This window comes from Rattus norvegicus, chromosome 1 (genome assembly GCF_036323735.1).
Source record: "Rattus norvegicus strain BN/NHsdMcwi chromosome 1, GRCr8, whole genome shotgun sequence".
NCBI lineage: Eukaryota > Metazoa > Chordata > Mammalia > Rodentia > Muridae > Rattus > Rattus norvegicus.
The window spans coordinates 60,755,985-60,783,337 of NC_086019.1; the positions used below are offsets into that span (position 1 = coordinate 60,755,985).

Consider the following 27,353-nt stretch of genomic DNA (forward strand, 5'->3'; position numbering starts at 1 on the left):
ATCTGGTGTAGTGGACCTGTGGTAGAGGAGGTGGTGGAGGGAGGTCTGTTCATATGGGCTGGGAGACAGTAACAGTGGTGGCCAGCACCTCTGCTGGGGTTTCCCAATGGCCAGGACCACTCTTAGTCAGAGTGGAAGCAGGGGTAACTGACTTGGAGGAAGGGTTCAGGTGCTCCTGTCTGGATGTCATAGATTCCAATGAGGAGCGCTGGATCCACATATTACTGTCACACTAGAGACCCTTGCCAGCCTCTACTCAATGGAGCTCAAGTAGGTAAAACTCTTCCTGAAGTTCTTCCTTGGAAGTGGTAAGAGGCTGAGAAAAGAAAAGAGGAAGCTCTACTACTTCAGAGACTCACCAGAGATGTTAGCAAAATTTCATGCATGTTTCTTCCTCACAGAGGAGGTAACAAAAACTGGGGAATGGGTGAATAACCAGACCTGACACTGCTTTATGGCTCACCCGCCAAGTAGCCAGCTGTTCCTGTGTCTATGAAGGAATAAAAAGATTTTTCTATACACTGATGCATGCTGTTTGTGGCATTGTCACTCCTGCAATTTAGCTCCTAACCAGGTCTAGGTTGAGGGGTCTGCTCTTGTGAAATGTAAAGAAATAAACAATCAGATGCTTAAACCTGCATGAAAGGTGTACTTTTTCCTCAGGGATCTGTTTTACAATCTTTTAAAAAGCATTCAAGGGGGTTCAAACCCCGAAAGGAGCTTTGCCATTTCAGGAAAGGGCGATGGAGGGAAGATTTGTATGGTGGGTTACTGGGAAGACAGGAAGGTCTAATATTGGATTATAAAGGAAATAAATAAATGGTTTTCTAAAAAGCATGTATTTTAAATGCTGTGCTAAAAATGTAATGTTGACCCTATGCTTTCAATAAAAAACATTTCACATTTTCTTATTTACTCATTTACACTAATTCGCATTTTCCCAGATTCAATAATTTAGTATTAGTTTACTTGAGTAGCGTAATAAAAATAAAACTTCAGTGAACAAAATTCAGGAATGATAGTTAATGTAATTTGTTGAGAACTGTATCAAAGAAGTCAGATATTTCACAAGTAAGAAAGTGTTCCAGCTCATCTCAGACCTCAGTGCAGAGGTCTCCAGTGGAGACAGATGTTAGCTGCTGTTCTAGTGGTATATGCACACTTCTCTCCAGGAATAGGAGGCTGATCTATTAGAAATAGTGTTAAAAACCCAAGTGTCACATTAAATGACAAGTAAAATAAACATAACAATGTTCCTTTAAATGCAGGAGCCATGTCATACCCATCATACACTGAGGGCAGGATGTTTAGCACTGAGCCAGAGACAAAGATGTACCAGAAGTCGGCTTCACGCACCCCTACAAGTCTCCTGACACCACAGACCAGGATAAGGACTTTCTCCAGGACCAGATGAGATCTGTGCTAGAGACATGAGAGTAAATACGTGAAGCCTTTTGGAGGTTGAAGCCTTTTGGAGGTTGGGGTCCCTATTCAGGATATTCCATCCTCACTACTTTGTTAGCCAGCCTTTTAAGTGTAAAAATGATCTCCACTACCTTGGAAACCTGACACTTTTTTGAAGACACATTTACAGTGCATTTTGATCTATAAGGTCAAGGGGTTTTCAAGTAAAATCCTAATTTTGGACTAATTTGAGACCTCTATGAAAACAACAATGATCGAAGTACAATGTGCCTCACTGGCTTCTGGGTTACAAGGTGACTTAGAGAGTGCCTCCTCTTGTCACATTGGGGCTGAAAAGGTGATCTGCTCTGTTTTTCATCAGCCTGTCTTTACCAGGCAGATTCGTTGCATCACTGTGCTCTGTCCAAGGCTTTTGAGGACTCTCTGGGGAGCCGTTTTGAGCTGAATTATTATCGAGCTCAAAACCTTTACTCTTCCACCTATCGATGATGGACAATGCCATCGTCTGCTACACATGTGGCTGGAGCCATGGATCCCTCCATGTGTACTCATTAGTTGATAGTTTGCTACCTGGTAGTTCTGGTGGGTTGTGGTTGGTTGATATTGTTGTTCTTCCTGTGGGGTTGCAAACCCCTTCAGCACCTTCAGTCCTTTCTCTAACTCCTCCATTGGGGTCCCCCTATTCAGTGCAATGGTTACATGCAAGCATCCTTATTCCAGAGCACTGAGATGGGAATGGGTGTGTGGGAGCGGGAGCATCCACATAGAAGCAGAGGCAGGGGGTTGGGAGAGCATGGGAAGGGGATAACGTTTGAAATGTGAATACATAAAATATCCAAGAAAAATAAAACTCATAAAAACTTCACTCTGTGCTCTGGGTTTACCTGAGCCATAACGATCTGAAACTGAAACCAAAGCCAATTCATTCATTCTCTCCCTCTTACTGGTTCTAAGACTTGAAGAGCTTCAAAGTATGCGTCTAAAATTCTTATATTTAATAACTGCTCTTGGTACAATAGGGTGATCTTTATATACATTCTTTGACTAGCATAAAAATGCAAAAACAACCAAGCAATCAGAAGAAACCATAGCCTAGGGTCTCACTATATATTTGAGGCTGGCCTGGAATTCACTACACAGACAGGGGCACCGGAAACTAACAGAAATCTGCCTCTTTCTGCATTCTTAGAGCTGGCATTAAAGGTACATGCCACCACAAATAGCTTTATATGAACATTTTCAAAAGCTTTTACATATATTGTGTCTAGAAAAACATTTCATTTACTTAATAAGTATCTATGGGGGAAACTGACCTTATTTTTTTTCTCAACACCTGAATTGTAAATTGTAAATAACAAAGTAACCTTTTTTAGAGTATTTTTTAAAAAGCACTCAACTTCTCTTCTCTCACCTTATAACACACATATTATTATCCATCAGAATGACAGCATCACATGGTGCTGTCACCTGGTGTGATTATCCACACCTGTTCACAGTTTAGTCTTCCTGTCTGCTCACCTGGGACTCATTTGTTACCCACGTCCCTCTTTGAGTTAGTAAATGGTGTTCTGCTTTAAGATGCCAACACATGGTCTAGCCAGGATTGTTTCCTGTCCTACGCTTTAGTAAACAGGATTCTAGGCTGTCAGATGCTGATACTGTTGTTGATACTCCAGCTACAAAGGTCAGGGCTAGGGTGTGCAGGTTCCACAGCTGAGTCAGGGTCAGAAGAGTGTTCACAATACTGCACTTAACAGACTGTGAATGTATCTAGGAAACTGTACCATCAGATCTGATCTGGATAAAGATCCAGAAGTATTTCTCAGCATCATGCACTCAGTCTCAACTAACTTCTTCCTTGAAGAGCTGAGCAAGAGCTGTGGTAGGAGCTACTACATGGGACTTTTTGAGCCTCTCTTTATAAATATAATTTATGTGTATGAGTGTTTGCCCAGCATGTGTGCACTTGAATGTTTGACTGGTGTCCAAAGAACTTAGAAGAAGGTTTCAAATCCCCTGAAATTAGGGGCAATTGTGAGCTAACACTGGTGTTGTAAAATACTGAACCATCTTTCAAGCCCCAGATTTTGATAACTTTTAGGAGGAGCCATATCTCAATACAGGATTACTATATATTGGCTAACCTGGCTTGAGTCACTAGCTCTTACCTCTCTGCACCATGGAGGACAATGGGTTGGTAAGAAAGGTGGACAGGCAGTGAGAGAGGATGTCTTGATTTGCAACTTCCAGGGTAACCGTGGAACTGGTACTAGTCATGAGTTCAGCTGCCTTAGGTAGAAAAGAAACAGCGGTCACTGTCACAGTAGAGTCTATGTTCAGAATACTTGTGCTTAGGTTCCTCAACCAGGTTGCTGTGTGGGAAATAAACTAGGCTTTCAGAAGATTATGTCCTGTCCACATCACTTATGATAATTAATTATAAAACAGGTAAATATATTCTATTCTATAACATTAACATTAAGATATTTAAACATTTTACAAGCTCTAAGTATAAGTGTACATATTTATATAATTATTTAAGGAAATACTCTAAAGAATATACATTCTTATGAGTGAACACAAATGAGATTCATGTGCTCTAACAACTAGGATTATAGGGTAAGATGAGTAAACACAAAGAGCTTTTACATCACTTCTTTTTGAATTCAAATTTCAAAATAAAAAGCAAAATATCACTTCAATACAGTAAGACTAACCAATCAGCTTTAAAGTAACCAATTAGTCATACCTTTCCTGAGAAAGTCCAACCAGACTAAATCCATCCACAATGAGGAGTTGGTCATGGGCACCTAGTTGTCCAACCTGAGCCACCAGAAGGATGCAGGTGTAGGGAGAAAAGAAAAAAGGTAGCGTCAATGCACAGCAGCATTCCTCACAGCACACAGTCAGTGCACAGCAGCATTCCTCACACCACACAGTCAGTGCACAGCAGCATTCCTCACACCACACAGTCAGTGCACAGCAGCATTCCTCACACCACACAGTCAGTGCACAGCAGCATTCCTCACACCCTTGCTGATTTCCCTCTAGGACTAAATAGGAATAGAAGTGAACACAACTTAGACACATTGCTCTCCTCATCTTCCAATGGCCTAGTGTCTCCCTATGATCATAAGGCTAGTCAAAGAGGAAGCAGAAGTGCCATTGGGCATGCCCTTCTTTTCAGGACACTCCCAACAACACCCACAGTGAACAAAGCATACATACACACCAGAAGTATCCTGTGTCTTCACTCAACAATCAGCCATACTTAGAAGAGCTGTATCAACGAGAAAACAGAGGACGACCTACTTTCCTGCTGTCTCTCAGCAGAGAGCAGGACATTCCCCAGCTCGGGATTTCCCAGAGGCATTAAAGGATGAACCAATTCCAATGGGGAAATTCACTGATGAAGTTGTGTTGCTGCTTTCCTTCAAGAATGAAACCTTACAAGGGGGTGGGGGAAGAGTTTTCTCCCAGAAATGTGGCCCAGGGAGATTGTCCAGAGAACACGCAGATGGCAAAACCCAAGTGCCTATGTACTTTGTCCTTCCCAGTTTGCTCTGTGCTCATTCTTCCTTTGGCTCTGTTTTCCAGTTCCCCATAATTCTTACCTTCTAATATCCTCTAAGTATTTTATGATTCTTCCCCCAACCCAAGCCTTCTCCCTCTTCTGGATTTCTTCTCTTCCCAGCAAGGACTCAATATGACTGCTGTGTAGCCCACTCTAGAGCGTGGTGCAGCTGAATGCATCCATTCACCTGAAGTTTATCACACTCTAAAAACACCAGCTTCCACAAAGTGAGGTGGAGAGTGGTATGAGCTGAAGAAGTCTTCCATAGTTTACTGGTCCTATCACACACGGCATTTATCACAAGAGGTATAGAACAAATTCTTAAGCTTTCAAAAGTAACATCTCATTTCATTCAGCCTGAAATCTAATAACCAGCAATGACTTTGAAAAATTGAAATTACAGTTGCTGCAACAGTGCAGATCCTGTGAAGAGGTAGGTCCTGCGACAGTGGAGGCACTGAAATAGCGCCGGTTCTGTGACAGTGAAGGTCCTTTGAAAGTGGAGGCACTGAGATCGTGGAGGTCAATCTACATACAGGGGAGCTGCTGCACAATTGAGGTTCTGCTACAGTGGAGGTCCTGCAAAATTGGAATTGCTGATACAGGGGTATTCCTGTCACTGTAGAGATCCTGGGGCAGTGAAGTTGCAGAATCATGGGAGATCTTGCTTCAGTTGATGTCCTGAAACACTTTAGTTGCTACGGGTGGTGCTATGACAGTGGAATTCCTGGGATAGTGGAGGTTATAGGACAGTGGGTGTCCTGAGACAGTTGTAGTGCTCCTACAGTGGAAATCCTGTGACAGTGGAGGTCCCGCAATAGCAGTATTGCTTGGACAGTCCAGTTCTTGGACAAAGGAGGTCCTGTGACACTTGAGATGCTGAGACTCTTGAGCTCCTGAACAGTAGAAGTGCTGTGATAGTTGAAGTGCTGAGACACTTGTGGTCCTGTAACAGTGGAGTTGACACACAGACAGTGGACTTCCTGAGGTAGTGGTGGTGCTTAAACAGTGGATGTCCTGTGACAGAGGAGGTCCTGCAATAGAGGAAGAACAATATATGCTGGCTGATGACCCAGAGCTTCCAGAAAATAGACCACCAATCAATATACATCAGAGGATGGCATTATTTGAAAGCAATGGGATGGAAGGCCCTTGGTCCTGTGGAGATGTGATGCTCGAACATAGGAGGAGGCTGGAGTGGTGGGTTTCGAAAAGTTGGGTGAGTTTAGGAGCAGCATCATAGTGGCAAAATGGAGGGAGGAGGGAGAAGATGTAGGAGTGGGCATTTGTGGATTGGCACCTAGGACGTGGGACATCATTTGAGATGTTAACAACAGTGGAAATGATAAGGTTTACATTGTCTGACCCAAACCTAAGGGATACTACATAAGGAACACAAAAACCCACAGGTGCTCACCAACAATCAGTTAAAATTTGGCCTTATGTGCTCTACTCCAAAGATACTATTCCAAGAACACTGTTTTTTGTTTTTTCAAACAAAGTTTAAAACTCTTAAGTGTACTCTCAAATCTGCCCTAATTCGCATAAATTGGTCAAAACTGTTGGCTTTGTAAATACTTCTATCTTGTCCCACTAGTCACATGCTGGTCATCCCAACAACATGATACTTGTCAAGGTGGGAGTCAATCAACATGGGATTCTAGTTCCAACTGGGTCATGCAGACCCTGAGCTCACCTTCAGTTTCTCACACACAATACACACACACACACACACACACACACACACACATACACACACACACACACAGACACAGAAACACACACACATGCACACACACACTCACAGACACGGACACAACCACCCATGAGAGGGGGAGAGGTAGAAACAGAGTGAGTGAGAGAGAGAGAGAGAGAGAGAGAGAGAGAGAGAGAGAGAGAGAGAGAGAGAGAGAAGAGAGTGCTTATCATCTATTTTCTAAGGCATATTGTGTGCTCTTCACGTTGAGCACAGAGACTTGCACATGTAAACCAGTCTTGTACACCTAGGAACATTTTCTGTTCTGTATATTCTCTTTTCTATCCAGTTTTTAGGATATCTTTAAAAGCAAGTAGGACATTGTCCTACCATGAAATCTTGGACCTAAAGGTACATTTTAATACAAAGCTTACATGTCACTTACAGATGACTCTAGTAGGAAGTACATTAAGTTCAGAATCATTCAATCAGAAACCCTTAGTGTGTATACATCATTCTCACTGCCTTCACTTAACCTCATGTTTGGACCACTGTTCCTAGCTGGAGATTCCTATTTATCTCCCAGAATAAAAGGGAGTCTCCGTGCTCAAGTGGAACAGCAAATTCAAGGTGGGACTGTTGTGGGACATTACAGTGAACATCAGGGACTGTCCCACGGAGGGAGGACATGGCCCTTTCTTTACTCCTGGGGAAGCAGTATCTACATTGTCCTGAGCAGGGAAGGATCCTCTCATTCTAGCAGATATTCTGGATGACACAAGGAATGTGAATAGATTATGAGATCACTTTTCCACATTTCTTTCTGAGGCAGAGACCCTTGAGACCCTTGGCTCAGGAGTAACTGTTCCAGATAGCAAGGTAAGGTCAGTGTGGGCCCTGTGTTGACCTATGAATAGTTATTTATGTTAATCACCAAATCTTTAAAACTTACAGCATGTGAGAGAAAAGTCTCCCAGGAGTCTCAGCTAAAAGTAATCAATGAGTTTTTAAGAACAAGAACAAGTAGGAAATTTAAATTCTTGTGATTGCTACAAACAAAGCAAGAAACTGTCACTAGATCACCTTTGTGTAAGGGCCCTGACGACCTACACAACTTAAGATGTGAAGTGCTCAGCTAGCATGCTTCCTGCATGAACCCAAGACACAGCTTCTCTGTGTCTCATCACCTCTGAAGCATGGTCCACAAACAATGGCAACAAACCTTCTCTTCCTCAGAGTTCAAAGTTACCTTTATTGTTAGTGATAGTTTCCACAGTTAACTAACCTCTACTGGATAGACAGCTTTGACTAACCTTCTCTGAGCTTCTCCCAACCATGTACAGATGGTACATCCCTCTGCACATGAGGCCTGTTCCTCTCAGGCCTGCTGTTCTCCTTCCCAGATTAGAAACTGGATACCTTTCAAGCCTACATTCTTAAGTCATCTATCAACTTTGGGTACATGATAAGCACAGCATGACATTGGGTGCCAAATAACACTTTCCTACCTGACAATGAATATGATCCAGGGGTACCAAACATGGAAACTGGTCAGGTAAGGTCAGGTAACCCCCATGCTATCTCCATGTGGAGATGAAGATTGACACACCTTCCCAAGCAGACTTTCTCAGCTGTCTCAGCCCACACAGCAGTCCTTTGCTGAGCTTCCTTACTCCCAGTGACTGATGAGAGTACATGAGAAGATGCCTGATTTCTGGAAAGCGCTGGGTCCCATGACCCACAGTAGCAGCAGCTTCTGATCATAGGTGATTTCAGGAACTGAAAATGCCTAATGTTCCTGTGTTGATTTGAATATGCTCAGCCCAGGGAGTGGGACTCTTTGCAGATGAGCCCTCATTGGATAGGTGTAGCCTTGATTGAGGAAGTGTGTCACTGTAGATGTTCCTTGTCCTAGCTGCATGAAAATCAGTTTTCTAGTAGCGGCCTTCAGATGATGATGTAGAACACCCAGCTCCTCCTGTACCATGTCGGCCTAGATGCTGCCATGCTCCCACCTTGATGATAATGAACCAAACTGCTGAACTTGTAAGCCAAACCCAAAGCAGTGTTCTTCTTATAAGATTTGCATTGGTCATGGTGTCTGTTAATAGCAGGAAATCCCTAAGTAAGTCACTTTCTACCACAGATTACGAGGTTAATTGAGTGATGTCATCACCTGAGGGGACATGGCCTCTTATTAAGGTTCTAATGTCCTAAGTAATTGCAGGCTCTCTTCTGGCCTAGGCATTGGCTATAAGATTAATCTTCCCAGTGTCTTCTTCTCTGTAAACTATACATTTTGCATTTCTATTTCCCCATTTGCTCTTTTTCATTGAAGTCCTATAACCTCAGTATAACAGAGGCCATACTGGGCTCTCTTCAAATTTTCATCGAAGAAATTTGTTTATTACTTTTTAATTTAGCCTCAGGTAGGTTTTTAGGATGTGGGCTGAAGGAAGCCACATTTTTGTAAAAGCATCATACAAATTATCCCAGGCTAGTTACAAATATTATTGCCTTCTGAATCCACTTGTCCTGGGCTTCCACATTCTGGATAGGTCTTGGCACTCCTGACTCCCAAGCTCCTGCCAGTATACCCCATTAAACTCTTCTTAGAGCACTGGGCCACTTCTAATTCAAAGTTCTGAATTCTTGCATATTTTCCAAAACAAGTAACAAGCACAAACTGGCATGTTCAGGTATCACAGAGCAAGAGTCCGCTCTATTACATCCCCTTCTGCATTAGTTACCTTTGTATTTCTGTGACAGAAATGCCATGAGCACAGCAAAATATAAAACATGTAGGCGATTAGTGATCCTATTTCACAGACCACCTGTTACCATAGGTTAAGTTCTATGACGACAGGGCACAGTGGAAGGAGCAGGAAGCAGAGGACTCACATCTGCAATCACAAGTACAAAGCAGACAGTGCACAGGGAGTGGTGCAGAGCACTAAAACCTCAAAGCCCAGCCCCACTGGCATTCTTTCTCCAGCAAGGGCACACCTCCTGAGTCTTCCCAAACAGAGTCACGAACTGGGAAAGGAGTACTCAAATGCCCGAGACAGTGGAGGATAGCTCATGCAAAATGTCATGATGATTCAGGAATTCGAATCAGTAACAGAGAGAACCTTCACTCTGGGTCAATGTGTGTTGCTGCAAAGCCAGCAAGCTGCTCTCCCTCCTCTTGAACATAAGATGTGGATTAAGTAAAAATGTAAACAAGCATCTCCATGGAAAATCAACAGCCCTGTTAATCTGGTCATACTTATAGGATAAGTCCAGAGGTGCTGGATACTGAAATCAGAGAAGAAGCCAACACAAACTCAAACCGTTTAGTCTATAGGAATAAAAATACCACAGAAGCCAAAACGGGTAACGATATGGAGCAAACGCTCACTCACTCAGCAGATAAAATTACACCTAGCCCTTACTCACAGACCTACTTCATAAACAGTGTACATTCTGCTGGTACCTACTCAACACAATCCTAAATGCTGCAATCAAACCAAATGGTTTCTTACTTTGTTGAGTATGACTTAAAAACACTGAAGTACTCTGAAGGAGGTTAATGGAAACTTCTCAGGGCCTGGGGAAGTTGGCTGAGGGAGTACAGATTAACAAAGCAACACAACCCAATTTCCCCACCAGCAAGCAGAAACCGGCCTGATGTCAGTTGCCAATTCCTGAGGGTTTAAGAGAAGCCTACAGACTGGAAGGACTGAGGTAGGTGAGATTAAAGTACAGTTACACTGAATGCTCACTTGAGGAATGGGTAGGGTAGCAACTGGAAAGTGCTCTGTGTGTGTGTGTGTGTGTGTGTGTGTGTGTGTGTGTGTGTGTGTGTTCCATGCATGTGTTTCTGTGTGAGTTTGGTTGGGTTGTTGCTGTTGTGTGCTTAATTTGAGACAGAGTGTTACCACAAACTGAAGCTGTCCTAAAACTCACCCTGTGCACAAGGGTGGTTTGGACAGTAAAGAGACCTTCTCTCTCATGAAAGGGGGATTAATGCTGTGTAGCACAAGCTATGTGTGAATGTAAATTTCAAAATCTGAAGATTTCATAAATCTCCTTTGGCTTGCTTTAACAATGCTGGTGATTATAGCAATACATGGTACACTGAGGACAGAACAGAATATATAGTGTGTGCTTTTGAGATGGTTCAGAGGTGAAAGGAATAGCTGATGATCTGAGTTTAGTTCCAGAGGCACTGTTAATAATCAAACACAAATGTAGCCGACTTTTATCCTGTGTAAAAATCAGTCAGGGCATCCAGTCATCTAAAGTCTGGAAGCTGGGGAAGGGAACATGGAAAATGAATATCCTAGTAAGAGCACCATTGGAAGGGGAAGCCCTGGGTCCTGCTAAGACTGAACCCCCAGTGAACTAGATTGTTGGGAGGAGGGCGACAAGGGGGGGAGCATGGGGAGGAGGGAGGGGGACGTTTGCACGGAAACTGGGAAAGGGAATACTGGAAATGTATATAAAAAATACTCAAGTTAATGTATATATATATATATATATATATATATATATATATATATATATATATATATATACACACACACACACACTGAGGTCAACCCTAGATAGGGCATAGAGCAATCCACCCATCATGGGATTCAACGGGGAGTTTTATGAAAGAGCTATTTCCCAGGAGCACACCTGTGTGTCAAGGCCTCCCTTCCAGCTTGGCCTTTGGAATCTCCACTGCTAAACACTGTCTCTTCCTTTGCAGAAGTGAAACATAATAAAAATTCACACTTCACAGTACAGTGAATAGCAGTAATCGCGAAAGGTGTAAATAGAACCGATGAGTACCAGAGTATGTGGATTGATGTTATATGAAATGTGTTTGGGTGCAGTGCAGTATCCTCTTCCATGTTCCTACATACTGAGCAACGACCCTGTACAATTTCTCTCTAGACAGAACCATCTGGAATTCACTCACTGAGGGACTTATGCCCTGGAGTGGCAGCTACAGGTAGGACTTGTGCAACCATGTCACGAAGCGAAGAGACAGAGATGCATGGATTAAATGGAGAGAAGCAGATTGGAATGGTTGAGAGGCTAACCTGCCAACAACTCCAAACCCCCAGCAGGATGACAATGGAGAACAGCGAGCAGTTTCCCAGCCAGCCTCACTCTCCATAGCCAGACTTCTTCCAGTCCTTCCATTTTCCCAAGGAAAGAAAAGTTCAAAAAGCAGGGACAGGGAAAGAAAAACTGCTCTACTCCCAGGAGCCAAGGGCAAACCCCCTGGCACCTCCCTGTCTGAGCCCATAAGCAGAGACAGCCCAGTCCTGGGATCATCTCTAGAGGCTCAGGGACCCAGGCAGATGAGCCCTTGAATCACAAAGCGTTCCTCTACAGCATTCTATGGGTGTCAGTCCTGAGTCCCTGAGCCTGAGGTGCTCTGCACATCTATTCAGAGAAGCCTTCTCCTGATCTCTGTACAAAGATCTCTGTGTTGGATGTCAGAGGAGAGTGTCCACCCAGCATGGTTTGGGGCTCTGGCCCTCTAATCTGTTGGTCCATGTTAACTTCTCCACAGAGAAAGCTTATGAGCTTTGCTGATGCATCCATTTGGCGTTTGGGGGATTCAAACTCAAGTCTCTGCCTAGTCCTGCAGCTTTGTCTCAGGTGTTTGATGATAACCTAGAGCCTTTCTGAGGACTTATGAGAACAGTGTCCTCTTGATGGGTCAGTTTAGAAACAGCTTTGTCTTTAAAAAAAGAAAACTATACCATCAGTTTGAGGCTAATCCTTCAGAATTCAAAGATAACGTGACACCCTGAGTGTAGACATGAGGACTTTAAAGCAGGATGCAGAGTAAACATTCAAAACAGAGAACTATGGACAGCTAAACATCTTACAGGGTTTTATTTCTAACAGCCTAAAGTCTTTCCATAGCCCATAGAAGCCACAGTCTCAGAGTCCTTCCCAACCATGTCTTGACAGGTCCTATTGTGACCTCATGAGGAGCGATTGTGAGGCGGCCCAGCAAACACATATTAAGCTGTTGCCAGGCCTGGAATTCTTTGAGTGCTTTGAGAGGAGGTGTGGAGTGGATCCCTCTGCGACTTGGTTGTATCTAGTGAGCTGTGTGTGGTTGTGTCGAATTTTACTGTACTGTGTATATGTGTATGTATCAGTGTGTGTAAGAGAGTGTGTGTTGACAGATTGGCCTGTGTGTGAGTGCGTGTACACTTTTGCCTGTGTGTTTGTCAGTATATGTAGGAGTGTGTGAGTTTACAGGTTTGTATGTGTGTATGTGTTTGTATGTGTGTATGTCTTCTTGTGCGTATGTGTATCCCTGTGTGTATGTGTGTATGTGTCTGACGTGTGTTTTTCCAGGTTTGCTTGTGTGTAAGTATGCGTGTTTTGTGTGAATCTGGGTGTTTGTAAGAGTTTGTGTGAGTATAAGTTCACTTCTGTGTATTTCTGTGTGTGTGCCTGTGTGTGTGCCTGTGCCTGTGTGAGTGCCCGTGTGTGTGTGTGTGTGTGCGTGTGTGTGTGTGTGTGTGTGTGTGTGTGTGTGTGTGTCTGTGTGTGCACGTGCCCATCCCCTTTTGCCCCTTGTATCTATATTACCTGCACCTCAGTGCAAGAGAGTGTAGAGGCCAGAAGTCACCCCGGCTGCTGTTCCTAAGGTAGGTTCTCAACCTTATTTTCAAGACAGGCTCTCTCACTGGCCTGCAGCTGCCCAAGTATCTGGGCTGGCTGACCAGTCGCTCCCAGGCATTTGGTATGCCAACCCCATAATATCAGTTTAAAGGCCTATGGAGATGGCTGGCTGCCTATTTCTTGATTGATTGATTGATTTTTGGATGACTTCAAGAGAAAGAATTAGGTCACATATTGCCACGCCACTGGCTATTTCCTTATTGGGTTTTGTTTTTTGTTTTAATTATTTATTTATTTATTATGGATTGCTGGTTTCATTTTTTAGTGGTTTTTATGTTATCACATGCTATATTACTGCTTTGATTATTTACGGTTCTGCAGTCGTATGATTCACTCTATCTGCATTTTCAATGTCCTGCGGTTTCATCCTTTTACATTATTCCTGTTTCTCTATTTATTGAGTACAAGCAATCATTGGCTTAGACTTGATACAAATTTGCCCTTTGTGACACTTTGACACTTCGGCCTTTGTTTAAGGTTTACTATTCACTGATTTTAACTGCCTTATTCCTTGTGGTTGGTTAATTTTAATTTTCAGTATTTTGCTCTGGAGAGTTGTGGATTTTTGTGGATCACTAGGTCCTGAAATTCAATGGAGTTTTCCCTTAAGTGTTGGCTTTTTATATTTGTTTGTTTTGTCTTATACTAATTCTTTCTCCTCTCATTTCTTTCATCTGTTTTTTTTTTTTCTTCAATGAACATCTATTCATAGTATTGACCATCTTTGGCCGCCCAATCCTATTGTAGTATGACGATTTTTATTTTCATCATTGCATTTAGTATGTGTGTGCTCTTGGCTTTCTCTTTTGGGGTTGGTTATTTGGGTGGCTTTTACTTATGACTCTTCATATTTTCCCCTTAACTTTTTCATAATTTTGCTCTATTTTTCTAGTCTAGTTTTTACTTTGTCTTTGTTTGTTTTTTTTTTCTTTTTCTTTTGTTTGTTTCTTTTAGGTACCACAAGTGTAATTTTAGCTCCTATATTGCTCCATCTTTTTCATTATTTGATTCCATTTTTGTTATTTTTAGGTAGCATTAGTACTGATAAAATGCCTACAGAGACTGAGGAGGAGTTACCAACCCCTACACCCGAGCCCAGTATCTCTGAGGAGGGCAACTTCCATTCCCAATACCAAGTATTGGGGACAATTGTGCAAGGGGGCAACGCCAAAGTCCTCCTGGCCCACCACCGGCTCACAGGAACCCCGGTGGCTGTCAAAGTTCTGCGAAAGGACAAGCAGTGGTTCCAGCCAGCCATGATGGAAGCAAACATAATGAGAAAGATCAACCACCCCAACATAGTGTCTCTCATACAAGTTATTGAAAAGGAAACGAGAATATACCTCATAATGGAGCTGGTGGAAGGCCAAGAACTCTACCAGTACATCAGAGAGTCAGGGCACATAGAGGAGGATGAGGCCCGGCAAATATTTGAACAGATATTGTCAGCAGTGAGCTACTGCCATGGAAAGGGGATTGTTCGCCGAGACCTCAAACTGGACAATATAATGATTGATAAAAACAAAAAGGTCAAAGTCATCGACTTTGGGCTTAGCACCCAATTTCAACCTGGAAAACTGCTAAACCACCACTGCGGCACGTACTCTTTTGGTTCCCCTGAACTCCTCCTTGGCCATCGGTATGACGGGCCGAAGAATGATATGTGGATTATAGGAGTGGTCTTGTACTGTATGGTAGTGGGAAAGCTCCCATTTGATTCAGTGATCATCCAAGAACTGCAAAGACAAGTAGTGGCAGGGGTATATCCTGCTCCCTGTGGGGTTTCAAAAGAGCTGGAGGACCTCCTTAGTAAATTACTGAGGGTAAATCCCAACTTTAGACCAACAGCAAGAAAGGCGATGAAACACCCTTGGTTAAAAGAACACTGGAACGGATTGATAGGTCCCTATGAAGAACTGCTTCCCCTCACACCAGACCTGGCCATTTTGGATGCCATGAAAAGCATTGGATTCCAAGCCTCTGTAGTAAAACACTCTTTAAAACAAAGAAAATATAATGAGGAAATGGCAACTTATTTCTTTCTACAAAAGCAGGCTCTCCAGGGGGATGGCTGCACAGCCCAGGCACAGCAAGTGAGTTCCCTTGCAGCACCATTCCCTAGCCTTGATCCTGCTGCTGCTTTTAGATTAGAACCAAAGAGGAGTGGAAGCCTGCCAGTCCTTGGCACCTTGCGGGTGTCATCCTCCCATGGTCACGTATCTCACTATGGCCAGAATGCTCATCCAAAAGGAGGCAAAAGATCCACTGTGGCTGGTCGTCTCAGGCCTCTACCGATGACACCTACACAGGACCTCTATCACAAATGTGCCGTGAGTGTCCCATGCATTCAAACAACAAGAATCTTCAGTGAGAAGAGTAGCAATAAGGAAATCAAAGAAGACAACCCACTCTCCCACAGAGCCCCATTAGAGGATAAGCCTATCCCCAGCAGGGTACGGCACAGAGGTTTTAAGGGGTGGACCAGGAATATAGCAAATGCCCTGATAAAGCTGTGTTGCTGCATGCCAAGGAGAAAGAAACCTCGCCTGGGGCAGAACAGAATCTCCCCCCAGAAATGAGCCACAGGGAGAGTCCAGAGAACAAGAAGCAGGCATAGCCCAGGTAAATTTGTGCTTTGTCCTTTTCAGTTTGCTCTATGCTGGTCTTCCTCTGTCTCTGGTTTCCATTTTCCCCACAATTCTTACCTTGTATCTGCTCTAAGTTCTTTATGAGGTTTCCCCAACACCAAGCCTTCTCCCTCTTCTTGATTTCTCCTCTTCCCAGCAGGGACCCAATAGGATTGATGAGTTCAACACTCTACAGAGTTTTCTAGTTGGCCCAACCCTTCAGATGGACTCCAGCTACCCCTTAGGCCAATAGCTCCCACAGGGTGAGGACTAGAGATTCATGGGCTCATGGACTCCTCCAGGGGCTACTGATCTTTTCACATGTGGTCATCAATCACAAGTGCTGCAGAACACAGTCTTATGTTTTCAAATGTAACATCCCATTCCATTAAGCCTCAAAACTAATTAACAAGGTTTGTCATTGAATAAGTATCAACAACCTAGTTTGTGGGTTATAGTTGATGGTCAGAATCCTGCATGCATGCATATTGTTTTGCATACTGGTTTTTTTTTGTTCCTAAGACCTAGTGATCTATTGAATTTTATAGGTAGTAGTCTAAATGGTTTCTTTCAAAGACCTCAACTGAGAAGTAGAAAAAAGAAGTTATAATATAGTAAGGAAAATCAAAGCCCCAAATGGTAAGCTAAGAATTCTACCTCACTGTCTTTTTTGCTTGGAATAAATTGTCTTGTCTATTTCACAGTGTCATCTGGAAATTCTTTCATGTCCTCAGTATAATAAACAGTAGGTGATTTCAGACACATGGCAATGGAAAAGACACCAGCGGAAACTACAGCAGCAACAGGAGTAGCAACAATAGCAGAAGCAGCATTAGGCACAGCAGCAGCAGGAGGAGGAGAACGAGGAGGGTAGGAGGAGGAGGAGGAGGAGGAATATGAAGAGAGGAGGAGAAAGAAGAGGAGGAGGAGGAAGAGAAGGAAGAGGAGGAGAAAGAGGAGGATGAAGGGCAGGGAGAAGATTTTGATTCCCTGTCCCCGTGAGAATTGCTGATGACTACTTCTGGACACAGATATCATGCTGAGAACTGTTTATCAAAATGATTTAACAGAATATTAATTTTCATAGAAGACAAGTCAATGTTCCTGAGGGCATGCAGCCCTGGAAAAGAGAGCCAGATGGCAGAGGCAAGCAGTGTGGGATGTTCTTACTGAGGAAGACCTTCTCAAAGCTGATGATGTAATAGGTATGAAGGAGCATTTCATGGGAGTCACGGTCCCATGCCCCTGTGTCAGGGCACATAGAGCTCCTAGCCTTGCATCCTGCGTGAGAGGGGACCTGGAATATTCCCTGATCCCAACAGGGTCCTGGATTGCATGGTTCCCCCTCAGTGATGGTCCTCCCTGCGCCTCATGGGGTACGCAGCTTCTATGGGCTGAATTTATATCAGTGATTAACTGGAGCTGGACCACAACCACACCACAGGCAAGCCCTGGGCACTGAGGACATTAAGAGCAGCAGACAACATCTCCTCCACTGCTTCTGACTCTGCTCCACAAGCCAAGGCAGCTCCCACACAGCAGGCATCCAGCCTAACTCCCAGCAGGGAGAGTGTGAGATGTCTGTGGATGAGCCCACAGGGACTACAGGATTCTGTGGGAAGACATCTGGTAGCTTCTGGAACAGCTGCAGCAGCCTGGACACATGAACTACAGTGGAGGTGAGCTATAGGAACAGGTAGCAAAGAGCCTGATCTGGCCAATGCTGATCTGAATCTCTGGGTGCAGGCTGGAAGGGTCACTCAGGGCTATTAGAGTGAAGGCCAGCCAAGGGCATACAATGTGTCACTAACATTCTCAAAGTCTTGTCCAGGAAAAAAACCACTGGCCTTGACCAGTAAAGTTGAGTCCAGACTCATGGGCTACAGGATAGCAGATTGAACTGAGTCTGAATCCCATGAGTATGACCTCTGGCTGCTCCCTAGGCTCAGTATAGATGAGCATGAGAAGGCACCATTGCTGTGTTTGCAGGAGTAGCAGAGAGCTCGGAATACATGACCCACTCCTAACCCAGACTGGAGCCACTCTGGGGAGGAGATGGCATCATTTGAGAGATGGGCTAATGCGGGACACTGTGCTCTGGTTTGTGGTACATACAGCTCCTGTCTTTCTTGCTGACAGTTCAGATCCTCAGCTGGCCTCATCACGGACAGTCCCATGATTAGTGGGTGTTTGGTTCCTGCTTCCCAGTTAGGGCAGGAACAAGCCCAGACGCAGTGAGTAAGGACAGTGCTTCTGTCTTGACCCAGCTTCCTTGTCCTCCCCCCTCCCCCAACTCATATCAGGAGCCACCCAGAGACCTTCATAGGAGTGTGGGTCATGTTAATCGGAATGCACAGCTGGAGATTAAATTCTGGGTAAGGTCTCCATACAGCCCTGTTGGCTCCCACATCCTGCCTACCTAAGTTTTCCCAATTGGGTCCTCAGGGTCGTGGAGAATCTTGTACAGGCTGCCATGAAGATACAGCCAGTTTCTTGGTAACATTGTGTTTAGCAGAGGTTCTCTGCTTCAGGCACAGAGCCTTCCAGTGAGAGGGTTTGCTGAGTAGCACACCAGGACCAGAAAAGTGTAGAGCCCTCCAGTGGTAGACATCAAGTACTGCAGGAGTTTATTTCCTGATTTCTTCACATCTACCTTGTTCTAAAGGCTTTTTGTCAGACACATAGGGACCTAAGAAACTTGAGTTTGCAACCCCATAGGGAACCCAGGACACTAAACCATCAGCCCTGATAAACGTCGGCAGAGGACAGTCTGGGATCTGTGTTTGTAGAATGGCTCTAGACTAGAATGAAGGCTGATTGACCAGCCAGTCAAGGAGAGTTAGGGACAGTTAGAGACTTGGAGGAGAGCATGAGCGGCAGACACAGCAGACTGCAGGCCAACAGTGGAACCGGTTCATTTAATAGAGACGCATATGCCCTCCCAAAAGGCTGTCAGCTTAAGGCACTGCACTGAAGACCTGACCCAATAACATGCCCAATTTACACATCACCCACCTGTGGCTTGTGTAGGGTCCTCATGGTATATACTAAAGTCCATCATGGCTGAAAGGCAGAAGTTTGCACATCATTGCAATGTGGAGGCTACTCTCTGCTGATGGGACCCACACAGTCTGTGAAAAAGTTTGCTTACGTGAAAGTTGGCCGTCCTTGAACTCTCTGGTCTTCCAGGGTAGTGTGTGTTGATCACATGCAGAGCCATTCCTGAAAAACATAAGTGCCAAAATTCAACAATAGGGAGAGAATCCTGTGCCAGATGGAATCCCTCAGGCCAGTGCGGATTCAGAGACATCCTATGCCATGGCATGGAGGCTCCCAAGGACTTCTAGGATCAATGTGAGCCACACAAGAGCCCACAGTCCATCCTGGGAGAACATTAAAGTATCTGGAATTATCAGGGACCCTAAGGTAGGTTCGTCAGGATATGGAGCTGATGCATGGTGGGATGCTTGGAGGATACAGCCTAAGGCAACGTAGAGGAAAGTGTGTTATGAGAATGAAGACAGAGCAACCACACAGTCTGAGAACAAGTTTGCTTAAGTGAAATTTGGCCGTCCTTGAACTCTCTGTTCTTCCAGGGTAGGATGGCCTATCGGGCCCAGGACAGGGCGACTATGCCTGCATTACAATGGTCTGTAATAGAGACGGAGAAGGTGTCAGGATGGGACTTGGGCAGTGGATGGAGCTCTATGACTGCAAAGCCTGCCTAGGCTCCCAGGACCCAGAGCTGGCTGCTGCAGGAAGTCCTAGATCACAACTCTGCCGTTCCTCTTCCCAGGTCTTGCTTTTAACTACTGTACCCAACACAACGCCTCCCTTGCAGGCTTACCAGAGCATGAAAACGAAATGGCCACCTCCTGTAACAAGAAACACTTCTAGAAGAGGAAGGAGACATCAATACAGTCACAAAACCTTCAACTCGAAATCTGTCTTGCCAATAAGTGTGCAGGGATAAAGGTAAAGCAGATATTGAGGGACCAACCAGTCAATGACTGACACAAAGTGAGATCTGTCTCATGTGACAGACAAAACCTCTGATGCTATTCATGATATTCTTTCTGATTTACTTGCAGACAGAAAAGTAGCACACCTGTCTCCAGAGGCTTCACTCAGCGGCTGAAAGCCACAGCCAATCCTCAGATGGAGCTCAGTAAGTCTTGTGGAAGAGAGGGGGGAGAGTGACAAGGCAACTGGTTGGGTTAAAACACTACAAGAAGTCCCCTACCGTCAGATACCTTGGACCATGGAGTATGCTAGAGCCTGTGCAACCAACCCCAGAGCCGGGTTAGCTATCTGCAGTTGGTCTCCATGTGGGTCATCTGACAAGTAGATCCAGGACTGTCTCAGTCTGTGTTGCCTGCCATTGGATCTGTTCCCCATACCCGGACTACCTGATTGTAAATCTGTGGGGCAGAATGTGCTCGGGCCACTTGGGACTAGATGTCCCGGGGTGGTGTGGTACCCAGGGAGTCTCCCCTTGTCCAAAGAGAAGGGAGAGCATTATGGTAGAAAGGATTTGTAAGGTGGGACTGGGAAGGGAAGAGGGAGAGTGACTGGGATCAGGATGTAACCTGAATAAAGAAGACATTAATGGAAGTAAAAAAGTTAGCCTGGAAAATGGAAAGAATGATAAGTGGCTAAGAGCACTGATTGCTCTTTCAGAGGTCCTGAGTTCAAATCCCAGCAAACACATGGAGGCTCACAAATGTCTCTAATGACATCTCATGCCCTCTCTGGTCTTTCTAAATACAGCTACCTTGTACGTATGTATAACGAATGATTGATTGAATGAATGAATGAATGAATGAATGAATAAATAAATAAATTTTACCTAGTCTTAGTTATCAGGCAATGAATAAAATGTCGAGATTATGTTCAAACCCATGTCATGGATTGCCTCGATCTTTTAGATCTGCAGGAAACATCTCAACGAAGAACAAGAGAGGCTGGAGAAGAATGGGGAAGGGTTTGATCTCTGAAGTTCCTCAGTGTCCACTAGCACAGCACTTGTCCTTGGGAGATGACATCTTTCACTCTTCCTGACTGTTGCACCAATCAGAATTACAAGCTCTGTGGATGAACCTGTAAAAGAGGACAGTTGCTCTTGGGCCAATATGGAGGTTCCTGACCTCTCAGCAAGCTCACGGCTGACTTTTGAGGTCTCTTGAGGGTGAGCAAAATGAAGACACACAGAGTAGCCTCAGGTTGAGTCAGCCAGGACCAGAGGGCTCAGTGGTGTCTCTCAGATTCCCAGGCCCTCCCTGAGATTGAACACACTACACAGTTTAAGAGGATTAGGGGATTACCAGGAAATGCAGTTGCTCAGGTGTCTGGCTCTGTAGGAGGGAAATAAATCACAGTGGGAAGCTTCAGGACAGTCAGGTGACCTGAGCCCTCACAGAGTCTAAGTCCAGACTCACAGACATTCATCTGTCCACAAGTCTCCTAAACACAGGCCTTGACTGACCTGCAGTCCAGAGTATGTTATTATACAGTGTCGCTTAGAGAGAGGACATACTTTCCAATTAGGCCTTTTCTGTGTCACACTGAGACTGGGTTTATGGTACAGCTGATGCAGATGGGGACTGGCCACAAGTGGCAGTCTATCGCAGATCATGAAATAAATAAATAAATAAATAAATAAATAAATAAATAAATAAATAAATAAATACCCACTAATCTCACTGCCTGCAATCCTCCTTGTCACCACAAGGGAGCGCTGCTTTGACCTTCTCAGAAATAAAAGCTGACTTACCTCAGGGAAATGGATGGATGGATGGATGGATGGATGGATGGATGGATGGATGGATGGATGGATGGATGGATGGGTGGATGGGTGGGTGGATGGATGGATGGATGGATGGATGGATGGATGGATGGATGGATGGATGGATAGACAGAGAAGTGATTTGACTTAATCAGTTTCTTCCAGTCCTACTTTTCTGGTCGAAAACACACTGAACATGTCTGCTGCAATTGCTTGTTCTTCATTTCTGCTTTCTTTGGCTGTTCATTCAAGGCAGCTCCCTTAGAATCTGCTCATCTCAATAAAGGTCCATCTGTGGAATGTATAGCTTCTCAGTTAGGAGCTAAGGGATTCTTGGAAGGAGTTCCCAAAATCCCCTCTGGGGCAGTTGCCAGTGTTCTCTACTTCAGACAGCAGCTGCATGAAGCAAACACACACCTGTCTGAACATTCCAGCTTGGGTGCACATCACAGTGCACGTGCCCCAGGGTCCCTGCCAGTTGCACACTACTACAAGATCCCTTCCCCAGGACTCATGCCCCCTTGCATCTCCCCCAGGATTCCTGCTCTGTTGTAACTGAACCAGGGTCCCTGCCCGGTTGTTCCTGGCTCACGTTTCCTACTCAGTTTTTCCTGCCCCAACGACCCTGTCCCACTGCACCAGCCTCAGGGATCCTGTCCCATTGTGCCCACCATGCTGCACCTTCCTGAGAGTTCCTACTAACTGTTCCTAGGTGGCATTTTTCAAAATCTAATTCAAAGATCTTGCCAGTCAGAACCCATTTTCTTTATTAACACCAAGTAGATATTTGCAGGGCTTCCTCACCTACACTTAATCAATCCCTTCTCTCAGTTGTCCATGTGGAAGCAAAGAAACTAGCAGCAGAACATGGATTATTCATCCAGGATATCAGCAGCCCTAGAATTCTCATGAGATGGGCTGCTGTGACTGTGATACAGGGGTGGCAGGGAGGCTTTGACACTGAACAAGCCCAGAGTGCTGCCTCTGCTCACATTGTGCCAGCACCTTAGCCTACATCTAGATGTCCTAAACTCTGAGAGGAGGAAGGAGATCTTCCTACATAGAAGATGTTCTCTGAATCTGTGCTGGCCAAGATCAAGCCAGAGTGTTTGAACATTCCAGTTCCAGCCCCTGAGGGTTCTCTGCCTGCCTGGTGTTTTGTTGTGCTTTACGTCTGGCAAGGTGAAGATGTGGCCCATACTAGGAATATCTTTGAAGACAACTGCCCTGGGTTCCCATGCTAAAATTCAATTAGGGACTGACAGGGACCTAAATAACAAGACAGAGCCAAGACCATGAGTTCCAAAATCAAGAGCAAATGGGGCCTTGATGGTATCCTGTGCTGATCTGACAGGAGTCAGCACACACAATTCTCCTGCACATCCAATGCCCCTTGGAAAAATCCTCTGTCAAGGGTAAGTGATGCCTCATGAGAATGAACTGTCAGCGTAGGACAAGACACTTGGGACTACTGTCCTGAACTCACCAGTCTCAGATGAATGGGCTTTGAAAAGTTTTCAGGACACAGAATAGGGGTGTGTAAGCAAGTGCAGGTAATCCTTGGGAAACACATAGTTCCTGAGGAGGTTCTGAGATATGTTGGATCCACTCCTGGAAAAGGCAGCATTGTGTTCAGGGGGGTAAGAAAGCATGAGCCTGCTGATGTTTTCACAGTATTGCATGGGAACAGTAACAATGCCCTTAGGAGCAGGATGTCCTAACACTCTCAGATCAAGCAGACAGCCTAGAGCGTATTAGGCCCATATCCCAAGAGAATACCGGTCATGTGTGAAGCTTCTATAGCCAGGAAGCTGGAGCAGGGAACATTGACATTGTCTCAGTTAGGGGTTTACTGCTGAGAACAGACACACCATGACCAATGCAGCTCTTATGAGGACAACTTTAATGGACACAGGATTGCAGGTTCAGAGACTCAGTCCAGTATCATCAAGCTGGGAGCATGGCAGCATCCAGGCAGTCATGGTGCCAGAGTAAGTGAGAGGTCTACATATTCATCTGAAGTCTGCTTGGGGAAGATTGGCTTGCATGTGGATAGGAAAAGGGTTTTAAATCCCATGCCCACAGTGACACACCTACTTTAACAAGACCACGCCTCCTAATATTGCCACTCCCTGAGCTAAGCATATACAAACCATCATAGACATCTTGCAGGAGGGTGGTACTGTTCTATCAGAGAGAAGCCTCTGCCTCCGTTAATATACTGAGGTCAACCCTGGGTAGGGCACAGAGCCCTCCACACATCCTGGGACTCAGGGAGGCATCCTATGAAAGAGCTTTTTCCTAGAAGGACACATGGGTGTAGGCCTCCCTTCCAGCCAGGCTGTAGGGAGTCTCCAATGCTAAACTCTGTCTTTTTGCAGAAGTGAAACAATGAAAATTAACCCTTAACAGTACAGTGAATAGCAAAAATGGTGAAAGGTATAAAAAGAACCAATTAGTACCAGAGCATGAGGATTGGTTTTATATGAAATGTGGGTGGATGCAGTGCAGTATCCTCCTCCATATACACACATGTTCAGTAACTACCCTGTTCGATGGAGCTTTACACAGAACCATCTGAAATCCATTCACTGAGGGACTCCATCCCTGGACTGGAAGCTACAGGTGGGACTTTTGTATCCAGGTCTCCCAGCCCTGGGAGAGTGATGCATGGATAAAGTGGAGAGAAGCAGACTGGAATGGTGCAGAGGTTATCCTGCCAACAACCCCAAGCCCCCAGCTGCATGACAATGTAGAACAGCGAGCAGTTTCCCAGCCAGCCTCACTCCCCATAGACAGACTTCTTCCAGTCCCTCCTTATGCCAAGGAAAGAAAAGCAAAAAAAGTAGGGGCAGGGAAAGAAAAATTGTTCTACTCCCAGGAGCCAAGGACAAGCCCCTTCCCATCCTCTGATCTGACCCCATAACCATCCACAGCCAAGTCCTGGGCTCATCTCTAGAGGCACATGGACCCAGGCAGATGAGCCCTTGAATCACAATCGGCTCCTCAAAGCATCCTATGGGTGTCAGTCCTAAGTCCATGAATCGGAGGTTCTCTGCACAGCTATTCAGAGAAGCCTTCTCTTGATCTCTGTGAAGATCTCTCTGTTGGATGTCAGAGGAGGGTGTCCATCCAGCATCAGTCCTGGGACTGTGGCCCTCTAATGTGTTAGCCCATGTAACCTCCCCACAGAGCCCCACCTGTTTTTGTGCAACTCCTCCTTGATCGCCTTTTATAGGAAGATATTTAGAGTCCCTTGCAGGAGGCAGGGAAAATGGCACACAGCTGAGGGTGGTAGACAAAACTGGGAACACATCAAATATTGAGTTGGTGTAGGCTCCCTAAGCCATGCTTGGGCAGGTCTGTGCCAGCGATCCCATAATACCCTTTGATTCTCCCCATGTACACAGCAGGAACCAATTGCCAGGCCTACCCTCTGCCCAGAGCAAAGGGAGATTGGAACTTGGATTCCAACCCTGGCCATTCCTATAATACCTGACCTTGTAACCCTTGCTCCCTTTGGGGCTCAACAGTCCCCCTCAAATGTAGACAACAATGTCTAGATGGTGTTCACAGCTTTTCTTGCCTGAAACTGTGCTTTGTTTGATACTACAAACCAGGAAGTATGGACTTAAACTTGAGATCACTGACTCAGGCTAGGGAGGACTCCAGGGCACCTGAGCTCAGCTGCAAAGGCAGAAGCTGAACCACAGTGAGCAGAGGTGGCACATTTTGCTGTTTCTTTCCTTTTCTGCTCTCAGGCCTTTCAGTGAACTCTACAAATGAGGATCTTTCCTCCCAGGCTTAGTGTCTGCAGCCATGATAGTACTCTACAGGGGACTCCAAACCCCAGAAAAGTCTTCAGAAGGAAAGCGCTACACACTGCACTGCCCCCAGCACTCTGAGAAACAGAGACCCTTTCTGGGCTTGGGCCAGTCAGTGCTCAATAGTTAGCTTCTGGCTGCACTGGCTGCTCACAAATAACACAGCAGACTGGGTCCTGTGACCTGGCTGTCACAGACTGTGATTGAGAATTCATTTCAACTGTGTCAGCATAGCCACTCTGTTCCTTCTCGCCCCAGGTTGCACAGAGCTCCTTGTCCTCATACATGCCTCTTCCATCACTGGACCTTAATATTTAAAGTGAGCCCTACACTCAGGATGGACTTGGTTTTCTATACATCATGCCAACCTCTGTGTGATAGGAAATGTCTGCCTGTGTATGCATACCCCCTTATGTGCCTAGGTGTCCATGCTACCACTACCCCATGTCCTGTCAGAGGCCATCCTCTGACAGGTCCTCACGCCTGCATGTCAGACCACCTGTCTTCACGCCCCAACCCCTCCCCACTCCACAGATGTTGAGCTTATGGGCTTTGCTGATGCATCCAACATTGATGGGGGTTTTGGGGATTGAAACTCAATTCCTTACCCTTGGGAGGCAAGTGCTCTGCCTATCCCTGCAGCTTGGTCTCAGGTGTTTGATGATAACCTAGAGCCTTTCTGAGGATTTATGAAATCAGTGTCATCTTGATGGGTCAGTTTAGAAACACAGCTTTGTTTTTTTTTTTATTTTTTTTAACAGTGTACCATCAGTTTGAGGCTAATCATTCAGAATTCAAAGAAAAAGTGACACAGCGAGCATAGACATGACGACTTTGAAGCAGGAGGCACAGCAAATATTCAAAACAGAGAACTGAGGAGAGGTAAACATCTTACAGGCTTTGATTTCTAAAAGCCTAAAGTCTCTCCATAGCCCACAGAAGCCAGAGCCTTGAAGCCCTTCCCAACCATGTCATGACAGGTCCTATTGTGACCTCATGAGGAGCGACTGTGAGGAGGTCCAGCCAACAGATGTTAAGCTGTAGCCAGGCCTGGATTTCTTTGAGTGCTTTGAGAGGAGGTGTGGAGTGGAGCCCTCTGGGACTTGGTTGTATCTTGTGAGCTGTGTGTGGTTGTATTGGATTTTACTGTACTGTGTATATGTGTATGTATCAATGTGTGTAGGATGATGTGTGTTGACAGATTTGCTTGTGTGTGACTGTGTGTACACTTTGGCCCGTGTTTGTCAGTATATATAGGAGTGTGTGAGTTTACAGGTTTGTTTGTGTGTATGTGTTTGTATGTGTGTACGTTTTCTTGTGCATGTGTGTGTCCCCGTGTGTATGTTTGTGTGTGTCTGTGATGTGCGTTTTTATTGGTGTGCTTGTGTGTAAGTATGTGTGTACCTGTTCATATGTGATTGGGTTTTGTGTGAATCTGGGTGTTTGTAAGAGTTTGTCTGTGTGTATAAGTACACTTTTGTGTATTTCTGTGTGTGCTTCTGTGTGTGCCTATGTGTGTGTGTGTGTGTGTGTGTGTGTGTGTGTACACACGTGCCCATCCCCTTTTGCACCTTCTTGTATCTATATTACCTGCACCTCAGTGCAAGAGAATGTAGAGCCCAGAAGCCAGCCCAGCTGCTGTTCCTGAGGTAGGTCATCAACCGTATTTTCAAGACAGGCTCTCTCACTGGCCTGCAGGTGCCCAAGTACCTGTGTTGGCTTACCAGTGGCTCCC

At 45.1% G+C, this 27,353-nt stretch overlaps 1 protein-coding gene across 2 annotated transcripts; it reads left to right on the forward strand.

Moving 5' to 3' along the window:
- Positions 1-12,684: 12,684 nt before the first annotated feature.
- LOC134485047 (sperm motility kinase Y-like) lies at positions 12,685-17,829 on the forward strand. Of its 2 annotated transcripts, XM_063280861.1 has the most exons (3): positions 12,685-13,348; positions 14,412-16,004; positions 16,714-17,829. In XM_063280861.1, exon 2 carries the CDS (start codon positions 14,432-14,434, stop codon positions 15,959-15,961), a length of 1,530 nt encoding a protein of 509 aa, XP_063136931.1. In that variant the 5' UTR covers positions 12,685-13,348; positions 14,412-14,431; the 3' UTR covers positions 15,962-16,004; positions 16,714-17,829. The 2 variants fall into 2 exon arrangements, with proteins under 2 accessions (XP_063136931.1, XP_063136930.1); XM_063280860.1 differs by lacking the exon at positions 12,685-13,348 and having other exon boundaries at positions 14,304-16,004.
- The last annotated feature ends 9,524 nt before the right edge of the window (positions 17,830-27,353 follow it).

Coding starts and splice junctions, on each gene's coding strand:
- LOC134485047 (XM_063280861.1), top strand. CDS start 14,432: ATGCCTACAGAGACTGAGGAGGAGTTACCAACCCCTACACCCGAGCCC.